The following is a 13595-nucleotide window of genomic DNA, read 5'->3' on the forward strand; positions in this document are numbered from 1 at the left end:
CTGTTTTGAACCATTAAATTAGTTGTCCACATCTTTGAATCTACTAGATGCTGAAGACAGCTAAACAGGCAGGGCAAGATTAACAAGAGCAGTAAAACAACAATCAAGATTCCCACTGCATACATAATAAAGGTTCTTAGACAAGGACCAATTCCTAAGCTTTTAAGCCATTCTTCTATCCCCAGACCATCTTCCTCTTTTAATTGATGAAGGCCCTGTTGTAGTTCTTTAATCTTAGCATGTATTGATACAGAATTGTCAGAGATTCATGCAACACATACCTTCAAATTCCTCACATCCATGTCCATGGGCCAATAAAAAATCAATGGCTGCTCTGTTCTGCAGTACTGCATGATTTACACTTTGTACATCCATAGCAAGCATGGCTAAAATCTCTGATGTTTTATTAAGTTCATCTTTAGCCCAGCATCCCAATTGTTCAGCTAAAACCATAGCCTTTCTGGCAGCTCCTCCCGGTAACAGGGTTGCCACTATTACCTGTTTAAAGGTACTCCAAAACTGAGGTTGTCCAACCTGATCACATTGTAAGTCGTGCACGCCACGCTTTTTTCTTGTCTTCCCTAACCTGTCCCATTGCATTAGCAAGGGCATATTAGGATGGAACAGCGCTAGTTTTCCTAGGTAACAGGGTCCCCCTTGTGGTTTTACCGGTATTCCATTCCAAGCTCTATCTCCACAGATCAAAAATACACCTTTTGACAACCTTAAGGGTTTGGTTATCTTGGAACCATCACAGTTGGAATATAACTGTGATGCTACCCTACCTTAGTCCAGTGAAGAGTCTAGAGAAGCCCATTTGTCCCTTGGGTTATTTAAATTCTGCAAGTTCAATGGAACAAAGCTAAACCATCCTCCTGTCGAAACATTCCCTAAACTAGCATTGGCACTTCCAAAGAGATCTAATTCTTCTGGTGGAGATTGTAATGTTTCTTTAAGTGAAAGTACCAACAAACATTGCCTATAGCCATCTCTCTGAGCTTCTGTGTAACCCATGCTCTTGTCTGGCCCTTTCACCTTTGCAAAGTTCTTGCAAAGCATTTGGTTCTTTATCAACCCGCAAAATTCCTCTGGTCTCCAGACAGGAACACCTGTTAAGCAGGTGCGAAATGGACTTGTCACCCCTCCCGAGCTAAGGCATAGCAAACTTTGATTAGTCATGTTAGCCAAGGTTACCCAAATATTTTCTCTGGGCTGATTAAATTGCATTATTTCACAACAAAGATTAGTCAAAGGAACAAGATAGATTATCCACCTTATCACCCTCATGGTTACTTCCACTTTGATTTTAATTTTAATGCCTGCACATTTTCAATAAGCCTATCTAACTCTAGGTCTGGATTTCCTACTATTGGTCTTCTTAAATAAGGTCTTATAGAAACCTTCACCTGCTTTTGGCACCTTGTTGATAAAATTTTTGAATTTGCCTGTCTAATCAACCTATCACGAGCGTGTTCTGCTTCCCACCTAGAAAAAGCTAATATATTTTGTTCTGGCACTTCAAATAACTGCAAAGCTAAAGCAACTCCTAAGCCTGTATCTTGTATTAAATCTTTCTTCCAAGTCTCTCCCTGTGCTTGAAAGGCACAATTTCTACACCACAAATGTCGTTTCAAAAATACTTGGTCTTCCCAGTACGTTTTTCCACAACCCCCACAAATAAAAGCAACCCAACTGTTACAATTAAAACTCCCACAACCAAGGCACTCGGGATTCTTTGGTCCCGGTATATGAGCAGTCTGTAAAGCTTCAACACTCGTAACAATTGCCAGAAAAGTTGACTCTGAAGGCAAAAGTTGATCGATCACTGGGGAAAGTCCTCTTATCTCTTGAAGAAGGTGTCCCACTATGTGGATCAGCTTCTCTTCAATTCTCCTCTGATCCTGATCCGCCAGGGGGGCTGTGAGATGAATCATCCAGAGCCAGTTTGGTCCACTTCGCTGGCACCCAGAGTGAACCTGTAGGGGTGGAAACACAAAGATATCCCCTTCCCCAATATAGGACCTTTGCTGGGTTCTGCCAAATACCTGTTTTAGGTCCCTATACCTGACCCATACTTCCTTGTCCTTTTTACTCATTTCTTTTTGTCCATAATGTACCATTGCAGTTGGTACCTCCGAATCCCCAAATATACACAAATGATTAAGAACAAAGAGCACTTTCATTAGCCTTTCCTGCACATCTCCAACTTCCCTATGTTTTTCCAAATATCTCTTCAAAGTTCCATTTGCTCTTTCTACTATTGCTTGTCCAGTGGGAGAATGTGCTATTCCTGTAATGTGCTTGATCCCCCATGATTTCAAAAACCTATCCACCCTGCCACCAATGTATGCAGGACCACTGTCTGTCTTGATCTGCTTTGGCACTCCCATTACTGCAAAAAAACTACACAAATGCCTTATAACATGTAATGCCTTTTCCCCAGCTTGAGCCGTTGCCCAGAGATATTTGCTATATGTAGCTATAGTAGCATGAACATATTTTAGGCGACCAAAGCTATTTACATGAGTAACATCCATCTGCCAAAGTTCGTTAGATGAAAGACCTCGAGGTTTAACTCCCCATCCCATGCCATGACCCCCATTATGATAACTACATATAGGACAAGCTCTCACTATAGAAGTAGCATCTGCATGGGATATTCCAAACTCCCATTGTAACCCTTTTGCATTCTGATGTCAGGGTGTCAGACCCAGCCAGCAGGGGTTTAGGAGGGGTATGTCGTGTTTGACCAACCTGGTCTCCTTTCATGACCAGGTGACCCTCCTGGTGGATGCGGGACAGGCTGTGGATGTGTCTATTTGGACTCCAGCAAGGCCTTTGGCACTGTCTCCCACAGCACACTCCTGGAAAAGCTGCAGCCCACGGCTGGGACAGGAGCACTCTGTGCTGGGCTCAGAACTGGCTGCATGGCCGGCCCAGAGAGTGGTGGTGAGCGGTGCTGCATCCAGCTGGGGACAGTCACCAGTGGTGTCCCTCAGGGCTCTGTGCTGGGCCAGCTCTGTTCAATGTTTTTATTGACCACATGGATGAGGGGATTGAGCCTTTCCTTAGTAAATCTGCAGATGACACTAAGCTGGGAGCGTGTGTCCATCTGTTGGAAGGTAGGAGGGCTCTGCAGGGAGACCTGGAAGGGTTGGAGGGATGGGCAGAGTCCAATAAGATGAAGCTTAGTGAATCCAAGTGCCCATCCCTGCATTTTGACCACAAACACCCCCTGCAACATTACAGGCTGGGGATGGTGTGGCTGGTCAGTGCCCAGGCAGAAAGGGACCTGGAGGCACTGGTCGAAAGCCCAGTTAAACATGAGCCAGCAGTGTGCCCTGGTGGCCCAGAAGGCCAATGGCTCCTGGCCTGGATCAGGAATGGTGTGGCCAGCAGGAGCAGGGAAGTGATTCTTCCCCTGTGCTCGGCACTGGTTGGGCAGCACCTCAAGTGCTGTGTCCAGTTCTGGGCCACCCAGTTTGGGAAGGTCATGGAGGACCTGGAGCGTATCCAGAGAAGGGCAGCAAGGCTGGTGAGGTGCTTGGAACACAAGTCCTGTGAGGAACAACTGAGGGAGCTGGGGTTGTTTAGCCTGGAGAAGAGGAGGCTCAGAGGTGACCTTATCACTGTCTACACTCCCTGAAAGCTGGTTGCAGTCAGGTGGGGGTTGGTCTTTTTCTCCTCACAGCAGCTGACAGAACCAGAGGACATAGTCTTGTGCTGCACAAAGGGAAATTTAGATTGGATATTAAGAAAATTGTTTTTTATGGAAGAGGTGATAAAGTACTGGAATTGTCTGTCCAGGGAGATGATGGAGTCAGCATCCTTGGATATGTTTTAAGAAAGACTGTATGTGGCACTCAGTGCGATGGTTTAGCTGAGGTGGTGTTAGGGCATGGGTTGGACTTGATGACCTTAAAGGTCTCTTCCAACTCAGTAATTCTATGTTTCTGTGATTATGTGACATCACAGAGCAGGCTGTGAGGTCAGAGAGTGTGCTGTGACATTATAGGGTGGCTGTGTTACATCACTGAAGGTGTGACATCAAAGCATGGGTCTGTGAGGCCAAGAGGTGCTGTGTGACATGATAAGTGAGTTTTGCCATCACAGAGCAGGCTGTGACATCACAGAGGAGATTGTGATATCATAGGAGAGGTTCTGATGTCACAAAGTTTTCTGTGTCATTTCAGGCTGGCTGTGTGATGTCACAGAATGGGCTGTGAGGCTACATAGGAGAATCTGCCATCATAGATAAGGGCTCTGTGACATCACAGAGCAGCTGCGTGATGTCACAGAGAAGGCTGAGACAATAGAGAGTGGGTTGTGCCATCACAGAGCTGACTGTGAAATCACAGAGCAGGCTGTGACATTAAAGGGAGACTGTGACATCACAGGCTGGGCTGTGACGCCACAGGGCAGATTTTATGACATCACAGAGCAGACTGGAACCTCAAAGAGTAGGCTGTGACATCACAGAGCAGCTGTATGAAATCCCAGGTGGCCTGTTACATCTCAGAGTGGCTGTGTGACATCCCAGGGACTGTGTGTCATCACAGAGGCTGTGTGACATCACAGGGGCTGTGTGACATCACAGGAGCTGTGTGATTTCACTGAGGAGGTCACTCTGCCCCAGTTCCCCCCAGAGAAGTCCAACACTGCTCATGCACAGGGGGGTCCCCTGTCCCCCCGGGTCCCCCCGCCCCCGTCGCCGCAGCCTCCCCCAGAGGATGTTCCACGAGATCGACCCCAGAGCCCGACACAGGGCTGTGGGGGGTGGGACAGGGGGACAGGGACCCCTGGCAGTGTCCCTGTGTCCCCCAGGGCCAGAGCCTGGGCCACGGCTCCTTCACCCTGTTACCAACGAGGGCTTGAGAGCGCTGAAAAGTCCCCGGCAAGGGAGCAGCAAAAACCAGATTTAATATTAAGCGACAGCACCACAAAGTTCCCTGGCAAGAGTCACTCTGCTCCTGACTGAACACTTCACACTTAAGGAACGCCTAGGAAACAAATCAACCACAAATCCAAACAAAATTCAGGCAATCAATCCAGAAATGATCAGAGAACTGTCCCTTTATGTGGCATAGGGACACATAGGACAGTGAGGGCAAGGATAAAAGGAATATGGGCCAAAAGCTGAACAGAGGTCAAATTTAACAGGACTTAACTTATACCTTAACCTTAACTTCTACCTTCAACTTCAAAATTTAGCAAAAGAACAGATATGAACAGTATTTAACATAACTTATAACCTACGACTTTTCAATTTAACAGAGGAATATCATTTAACACTATTTAGCTCAGCTTATAACTTATAGCAAAAGAACAACTCTTAGCAGCATTTAACTTAGCTTAGGCTGCATCACTTGACATCACTTACAGGCCTGACAGGCTCAGCTATCCAGGGCACTCAGAGCCCTCAGGGAGCAGCATTTCTGCCACATTTCCCCAGCACAGGCACTCCTGTGTGCACACAGACACAGAGAGTCAGTGCAAGGCACCTGTGAGAAATTCCCCTGAGGGCAGGGAAATGCTCCTTGAGGATGCTTTGGCATCTCCCCAGCAGGGAAGGGTTGAGCCTGGAGGAGTGGGGGGATCGGCCCAGGCTCCCTCGTTGTTTCGGGATCCCCGAATTCAACAAACGGGAGAGTTCCCGGCTCGGAGAGGCCCCACTCAGAGGGAGTCGCTGGCCCAGGAGAGCTCCAAGGGCTCCTTTTGGAGCGCTGTTTGTAGGGCCCCAAGAGAGGGGCTGCAGTCCCAGCCATGTTTCATCCTGCCAGCACTTGGCATCAGCAGCTTTCTTTGGCAGGGTGAGAACAGGGATGTTGTGCCACCGAGGGGACACAAACAGTTCCAGGGCTGCTCCTAAAGTAACCAGGAGCTGGCTGGGCAGCAGCAGTGCCTGGAGCAGAGCATGTTTGTGATGAGCTCCAGAGGAGCTGAGCCCAGGGGCTGCTGGCCAAGACCGAGGCCCAGTGAGGATTTCTCAGCTGGCAGGGCGGCCTGAGAAGGGGAGGAGGGAATGCACCAGCACAGGAACCATGGAACCAAGGGAGCATTGTGACATTGTGGGGCCTGTGAGACCAAGGGGCCATTGTGACACTGTGGGGCACCATGGAACAATGGACACCATTGTGACACTTGGGGGACACATTGGATCATGGAGACCATTAGGATACTATGATGCCTAATGGAATCAGCAAAGCATTGTGGCACTGTGAGGCCTCATGGAACCAGTGAGACCATTGTGACCCTGGGGTCCCCACAGAACCAAGAGGACCATTGTGACACTGTGGGGCCTCGTGTCATCAGTGGTCCATTGTGACACTGTGGAGCCAAAGGAGACCATTGTGACACTGCAAACCCCCATGGTCCAAAGGTCCATTGTGACATTGTGGGTTTCATGGAACAGAGGACTCACGTGTCATTGTGGGGACTGGGGAACCATGGAGACCATTGGGACACTCCATGGCCTCATGGAATCATTGGAACCATTGTGAAACTAGGAGGTCTCATGGAACCCAGGGGCTATTGTGGCACTGTGGGACCCCATTGAACCAAGGGTCCATTGTGATACTGTATGTCTTTTTGTAATTAAAGAGCAATTCTGACACTGTGGGGCCCCATGCAACCAAAGGAACACAGAACAGGTCTGGCTGCTTTGGCCTCCCGTGGACTGCCTGACTGGTCCAGCTGACCTTGGCATGTTAAAGGTCTTTTCTCTGCTACTGGGGCTCACTGGGACAGGAAACACTGGGGCTCCCTGCTTTCCTTTCAGTGGAAAAGAACTCTCCTTCTCCTCCAAGTGCCCATGGCCAGAACTGGGATTTTACGTCCAAATGTCCTTTTATCCAGGGATTGTTCCCATAGGAATATTGCCAGGACAAGTCTGGTTGGAAGTGGTTTCATGAGGGTCACCTCTCATCTGTCCCCAAAACACTGGGGAAGGCTCCATGCTTTCCTTCCTATGGGAAAGAATTGTCCTGTTGTGTGTTTTTCTTTAGTTTGATATTTGTTCTGTGTATGTTCAACCTCCCCCACCAGTCTCCTCCCTTCCCCAGGTGTCAATCTTCCCAAGCTCTTCCCTACCCCCCTCCCCTCCAAGTTGTCAATCCTCCCTTTCCCTGCCCCTTTCCCCAGAACATTCCCTGTCACTCCTCGTAGCCTCCTCCCCTGCTTCCAGAGCATTCCCTGTCTATTTAGTGAGGCTCAGCACCCTTTTGGTTACTTTGTGTTACTCCTCTCCCCTGTTTCCCCTGATAGGTTTGTGCTCTGTTAGTCCCTCCTTAGACTCTTCCCCAGGCGTACCCTCACTGGTTGCTGTTCCTATACCCCGCCTCTTGAGTTCTGGTATAAAACCTTTGTTCGCCCTCCCCAGAGGGTCTTGGGGCTCACTGAATAAAACCTTCCTGTTCGCCCCCAAGTCCTGTGTTGCCTCCCCACACCAAGTGGGACTGCAGAGCTTCACAGGGGGAGCAGCCGCCCGTTCTCTTCCCTCTCACTGCCCAGCACTCCACTGCTCGGGGTATTGCGGTGAGAGAGGCTGCCCGCATTACAACACTGTCCTGCTTCTCCAAGTGCCCATGGCCAAAATTGGGATTCTGTCTCCAAAATTCCCTATATCCAGAGGCTGCCTGCAGACAATCTGCCATTCCTGACAAGTCTGGCCGACCTTGGCTTTGTGAGGCTCTCATCTGCCTTCCAAACACTGGGGCTCTGTGCTTTCCTTCCTATGGAACAGAATTCTCCTTCTCATCCAGGTGCCCATGTCCAGAATTGGGATTACACCTCCAACATTACCTGGTGTGAAAGACTGGAGGAGATTGTTGGCTGGAAACCTTTTGTGTGTGGGGGAGCAAGGGGCAGGTCCAGCCTTGCCCGGCCCTGGAACCCCAGCACTGCCCTGCCCTGGAACCCCAATCCCCCCAGAGCCTCTATCCCAGCCCAGCAGTGTCTGCCAGTCCCTGGCACAGCACAGGCAATGCTCCACAGCCACCTCTGGAGCTCCCAGCCCAGCTCTTGAGAGACCAAATGACCCCAAGTCCTCCCTGGGGCTGGGGCAGCAGAACTCAGAGGCACCAGCGGCTCCAGCTGGGAAATGGAGTGTGGGATGGGGCTGTGAAAGCCCTGCCTGGGCTGTGCCAAGCAGGACACACAAGCCCTGACCCTCATCCCCCAAGCAACTCTCTCAAGGAGACATTTAAAAGGAATTACAATAATTTGTGTACTCTGAGTTAGATTCACTGGAGAAATAGTGCCCCAAAGCTCATTAACACTCAGAATACTTGAACAAGCCAAGCCTCTTGGAATAATTTGATTTAAGTTTTCAAATATTTTGTGATTAATTAGGCAGGCTTTAGTAGTGTATTCAAAGTGAATGCTTTATTTTTACAAAGACACAGAAAAGATTTGTTAGGTCCTGTTTCATTTTTTTACTCCACATAAATGAATATGTGCAAGCTCCACTTGACACTTAATTCAAGTACCTCCTCATGCAGTTGGAATAGATATGAAAATCAAGACCCTTGATGGCTGACAATCCATCAGACTCTGTCCCTACCCCCACCCCACCATTTCCCCCATCCAAGCCCTGGCACTCAGAGCAGCCTTGTGCAAATCTGAGCTCCCTCCAGCCCAGGCTGCACCTGCAGGTTTCAGCTCCTTGGCTCCAACTCCCACCTGCTTTCCTTGGAGTAAGAGCTGCCTGAGACACAGAGGGATGTTCATTTCTAGTCAGCCAACAAAGCCAAGGGAAGGCAAAGCTCCATCAAATGCAGAAGTCATTCCTCTGCTGGCTATTAAATCCACTTGGCACAGTAGCCAGTCTCAGAGCAATGTAAAACACTTTCTGTGTCCAGCACAGATCCCAAGGTCCCCCCAAACCCACCCTGCCCCGATTCTGCCCAGATTTTCTCTTTCCACACACGAGTCACAGGCTGAAGTCAGGAGCTTCCTCCATGCCCAGAGGGAGGAAAAGAGAGAAAGTGGATGAAGAGCTCTCCTGTGCAGAGCCAAGGTCCCAAGTGCCCCTGCAGTGGGAACCACAACTCATCAGGTTTGTGTCCTTTGGGCTCAGGGATGGTGACACTCAGAGGCACAGAAAGGTTTCTTGCCAACAAACAGGAGTTGAACATTTGAACAATTTAATAACCATCACAGACTTTCCTTTTTCTTAGAACTGTTTAAACCTGCTCTGGACTGAAAACCCAGAAAAACACTGGCAGCTCACACCTGTGGCCCACCGAGGTCTGGGACCCTGCATTCCAGTGCCAGAGGGACTGAGAAGAGACCGAGTGAGCCAACTACAACCCACAAAAAGGACTTTCTGAATTGCCATCTCTTCAGAACTCTGAGGGGGTTTATTTCATATTATTCATGCTTGTGAACACTTTACTTGTTAAATAAACTGATTTTTTCCATTTTCTCCAGGGAAGTCTTCTCCTGAAATAGTAGGGAGAGGGGCTGCTTGAACTTGATTTGTAGACGGACTCCTTTTGGAGGTTTCCTCACAAAATTTGCCCTAAACCAGGACAGACAGTCACAATTGTGCCACTTCACCAGTGGCACAACTCCCCAGCCCCCCAGGAAAAGAAAGGACATGTAAAGTTCTCTAAACATTTGGCCTGCTTTGCTGCAAAAGTCGTGCTGCATACACAGTGCAGTGTGGAAAGCCAAGAGAAGCTGGAGCAGGTGGCAAATCTTGGGACAGAAGCTCGACCTTGTTCTCCATGAGAGGTTCTTGTCAAGAGCAGACAGGAGAAGATTCCTGGAGAAGTGGAACAGCTTTGCAGAAGTGCAATGAAAATGAAAGAAAGTATCTAAGATGTTTTCCTCTTTCTTTCTATGCTCCCCTTTTCCATGTTGCACGACTTCTCCATGCCATGAATTCCAAATGGATCTCACCTCTAAGATGGGTCATTTAGCAAGTTATAAACACTCTAAAATACCATGAGCTACACGCAGTTTTCCTTCCCCTGTTTTTACTGGAAAGCAACGCTGGAGACATAAGTGCAGTGCTTGGGTCAGGTACGAATCCTACAGCAAGGGAATGTGCCCCAAGGGTGTTTGAGCCTCAGCAAGGACAATGCACAGCAGCGACACAGCAGAGGGGATTCCTCTGCCAGTGTGCAGGAGTCAGGACTCTGGATCTGGGCTCCACACTGCAAAGTTCCCGTGTCTGGACAGACGAAGGGGCTGTCCCCGGGGCGCGCGGGGCTCGGCCGTGGGGCTCGTGGGGCGAGCGGGGAACGGACACGCGGACAAACGGCCTCGGTGCTTCAGTTGCAGAGGCAGCAGCGGCGGCGGCGGCAGCAGCGGCGGCAGCAGCGGCAGCAAAAGCAGTTTTTCTCTTCTTTCTCTTTCTCTTCTCCCTCTCCCGCTGTCGGACACCTTCCCCTCGGTGTCCTTAGCCGGTGTCCCTCCTCTCCCCGCCTCCTTCTCCCCATGCCGGGCCGGGCCATGCCCCCTGCCCGCCCCCGGCCCCGGGCGGGGCTGCCCCGTCCCCGGCCCCGCCCGCCCCGCCGCGGTCTCGCCTCCGCCCGGCTCTGGCCGTGCTGGCGGTGGCGCTGCCGGGCGGGCATCAGTGCCTGGGGCTGGGCCGGCATCGCCGCCCTTTGGCTCCGCCTGGCCCGAGCCCGGCCCCGGCCCCGCCGCAGGGTCCGGCCCCGGCGCCGGCGCCTCCCGGGCCCCGCGGAGGACACACGCGGCACGGCCGCTCCCGCCGCCCCCGCTGCGGCTTCCCCGGCCCGAGCTCCGCCGCTCGGCAGCGCGGCCGCCGGCCCCGAGCCTCCCGTGTCCCGTTGCCGAGACCGAAGGCCTGGGGATGGCCGGCCCGAGGCGCTCGGGGGGCGCTCGGGGGCCGCTGCTGGCCCCGGGCCGAGCGCTGACAGCCGCGTCCCGCCCGCAGGGAAGGCGCAGGAGGCCCTGCAGGAGCGGTACCGAGTGGGTTCGCTGCTGGGGCGCGGCGGCTTCGGCAGAGTGTTCGCAGCCACGCGGCTCTCGGACGGCGCCACGGTGAGCGGCGGGGCCGGCGGCGGGCATGGAGGAGGAGGAGGAGGAGGAGGAGGAAGGAGAAGGAGGAGAAGGAAGAGAAGGAGCAGGAGGAAGGAGGGAGAGGAGGAGGAGGAGTGGGAAGGAGGGAGAGGAGGAGGAGGAGGATGGAGGAGGAAGTGAAGGAGGAGGAGGAAAGAGGAGGCAGAGCAGGAGGAGAAGGAAGGAGGGAGAGAAGAAGGAGAAGGAAGGAGGGAGAGGAGGAGAAGGATGATGGAGGAGGAAGAGAAGGAGGAGGCGGAGGAGGAGGAGAGGGAAGCAGGAGGATGGGGCTCGGCAGGGCGGGCGGCGAGCTCAGCCCGCTGCTGCCTTTGGCTTGCAGGTGGCCATCAAAAGGGTGCCACGGAACCGCGTCCGGCGCTGGGGCGAGCTGGTGAGTGAGCGGGGCCAGCGGGAACAGCTGGGCCGTGCCGGGCGGGGATGAGGCGAGGCCCGGCATGGGGGAAGCCACCAGGACGCCTCGATGGGGAGCGGGCGTGGGGCCAGCGCAGGGCGCAGAGCATCCCGGGCAGGCTGAGGGGTTCCCCTGCCCTGGCACGACGTCAGTCCCACTGGTGGCACCGTGGTCCTCCCGCAGCCCGACGGCACCAGCGCACCCCTGGAGATCGTCCTGCTGGACAAGGTGTCCACCGGCTTCCCTGGTGTGGTCCAGCTGCTGGAGTGGTTTGAGCTCCCCAACAGCATCGTGATGGTGCTGGAGCGGCCGGAGCGGTCTCAGGACCTCCTGCATTTCATTCGGGCACGGAGGTTCCTGTGTGAAGAGGTGGCACGGGAGCTGTTCCGCCAGGTGCTGGAGGCCGTACGGCACTGCACCAGCCGCGGGGTCCTGCACCGTGATATAAAACCAGAGAACATCCTGGTTGACCTGGCCACTGGCCAGGCAAAATTGATCGACTTTGGCTGTGGCACCTACCTGCAGGACACAGCCTACACTGACTTTGCAGGTGAGCCCGGGCAGGGGTGTGCTCCTGGTCCCACCATCTCATGGCCCAACATCTCACAGGCCAAGCTGGGTGTGGCAGCGAGGATTCTCCCTTTTGCTGCCAGTCAGGGTACTGACTCTTTACCTGAGTTGCTTTTGAGTGGGGCTGGGTGGGGAGGCATCTTCCAGCCCTGCTGGCGGCCTTTGCCCACCACTCTGCCTGGGGCTGGGGTTGGAGCAGCAGCTGCCAGCCTGACAAAAGCACCCATGGGTGGGGGTAGCAGAGGAGGGGGCCAGGACCAGTGCACCAGCCAGTTTGGTGTGCAGGCAAGAGGAAGGGCTTGGACTGCTCCACTCACCTTGTTTTCATAATATTTTATGAAAACATAAAATATTGCCTTCATAATATCTTTGGGGCACTGCAGGTAGGGAAGATAAGGACCTGTTTTTTTCCCCCAGCCCTGAGTGGGTTTTTGCTTTACATGTCATGGTCAGGCCTTGCTGGGGCTTCTGCTGCCCTCTTCCAACACCAGTGGCTTCTTGTCCAGCCCTGAGTTTGTACACAATCCCAGGTGCTGGCGAGAGTGCAGCAGTCACCTCGTGTGCCACTGGGGCAGCCCCTGCATGCCCAGGGATGCTGGGGCCAGGCTCTGGAAGCAGCAGCATCCCCCTGATGAACTCCATTTGTATTCCACAGGAACACTGTCATACAGCCCCCCGGAATGGACCCGCTTGGGCTGGTACCATGGCGAGGCAGCAACGATCTGGTCCCTGGGCATCCTGCTGCACCAGATGGTCTGCGGGCAGCACCCTTTCAGGAGGGGCCGGAAAATCAGCTGGGACCATCAGCTCTCGCTGCCACAGCGGCTCTCTCCAGGTGGATCCTCATCTCTGGCCACGGGGGAATACCAGTGCTGGGAGACAGCAGCGGGCTCGTGAGCATCTCGCTCTGGCAGCCGCTGAGGAGGTGGCACATGTCCTGCTCTCCTGCTCTCCTCCACAACAGGGAATTGATAGGAAAGTTTAGGCCCAGCTGGGAGCACAAAAGCAGCATGGCCTGGGCATGGGAAGAGTGGGGCAAAGCAGACAGGAGCCTTCTCTAGCTGACTGGTGGTTTCTGGTTTCTCTGCCCAGAGTGCCAAGAACTTATCAGGTGGTGCTTATCCATGCACTTCTTGGACAGACCTTCCTTAGAAGACCTGTTCTGTGAACCATGGATACAGGATATTCACCTGTCATAGATGAAGGGAGAGAGCCTCATGCACACTTTGCTGCAGGGCCCTGGTAAGTTACAGCTCCACACATGCCCTGGCAATCAGAAGCAAGGAAACCCAGACTTTTTTCCTTGCCTATATCAATGCACTGGGGTTGTTTGGTGGGAGTATGCAGCCCTTGTGCTGGAGCTGAGCTGCTCTACCCAGCACTGGTGGCTGCCATCCAAGGTGGTTTTGCTTGTCCCAGTTGCCTGACAGCTGGGGCCCTGGGCAGAGCCCTGACAGCCTGGTCTGACCCCCAGGGAAGGAGAAGGAGCCCCTGGAGAAGCTGTACCAGGTGGGGCTGCTGGAGACAGCAAGGACAACATCAAGGATGATAACCTCTTCCTCAACTTGGCTACTGGCAGCTG

The 13595-nt window shown here is 52.8% G+C and overlaps 1 protein-coding gene across 1 annotated transcript; it reads left to right on the plus strand.

Moving 5' to 3' along the window:
• The first annotated feature begins 1622 nt into the window (after positions 1 to 1622).
• On the plus strand, positions 1623 to 13212 carry LOC144247830 (serine/threonine-protein kinase pim-1-like). The gene is made up of 7 exons (XM_077789487.1): positions 1623 to 1652; positions 1854 to 1978; positions 10584 to 11013; positions 11372 to 11422; positions 11627 to 11993; positions 12669 to 12848; positions 13106 to 13212. The coding sequence occupies exons 1-7, from the start codon at positions 1623 to 1625 to the stop codon at positions 13210 to 13212; spliced, it is 1290 nt and encodes a 429-aa protein (XP_077645613.1).
• Positions 13213 to 13595: the final 383 nt, after the last annotated feature.

Source organism: Lonchura striata, chromosome 34 (genome assembly GCF_046129695.1).
Source record: "Lonchura striata isolate bLonStr1 chromosome 34, bLonStr1.mat, whole genome shotgun sequence".
NCBI lineage: Eukaryota > Metazoa > Chordata > Aves > Passeriformes > Estrildidae > Lonchura > Lonchura striata.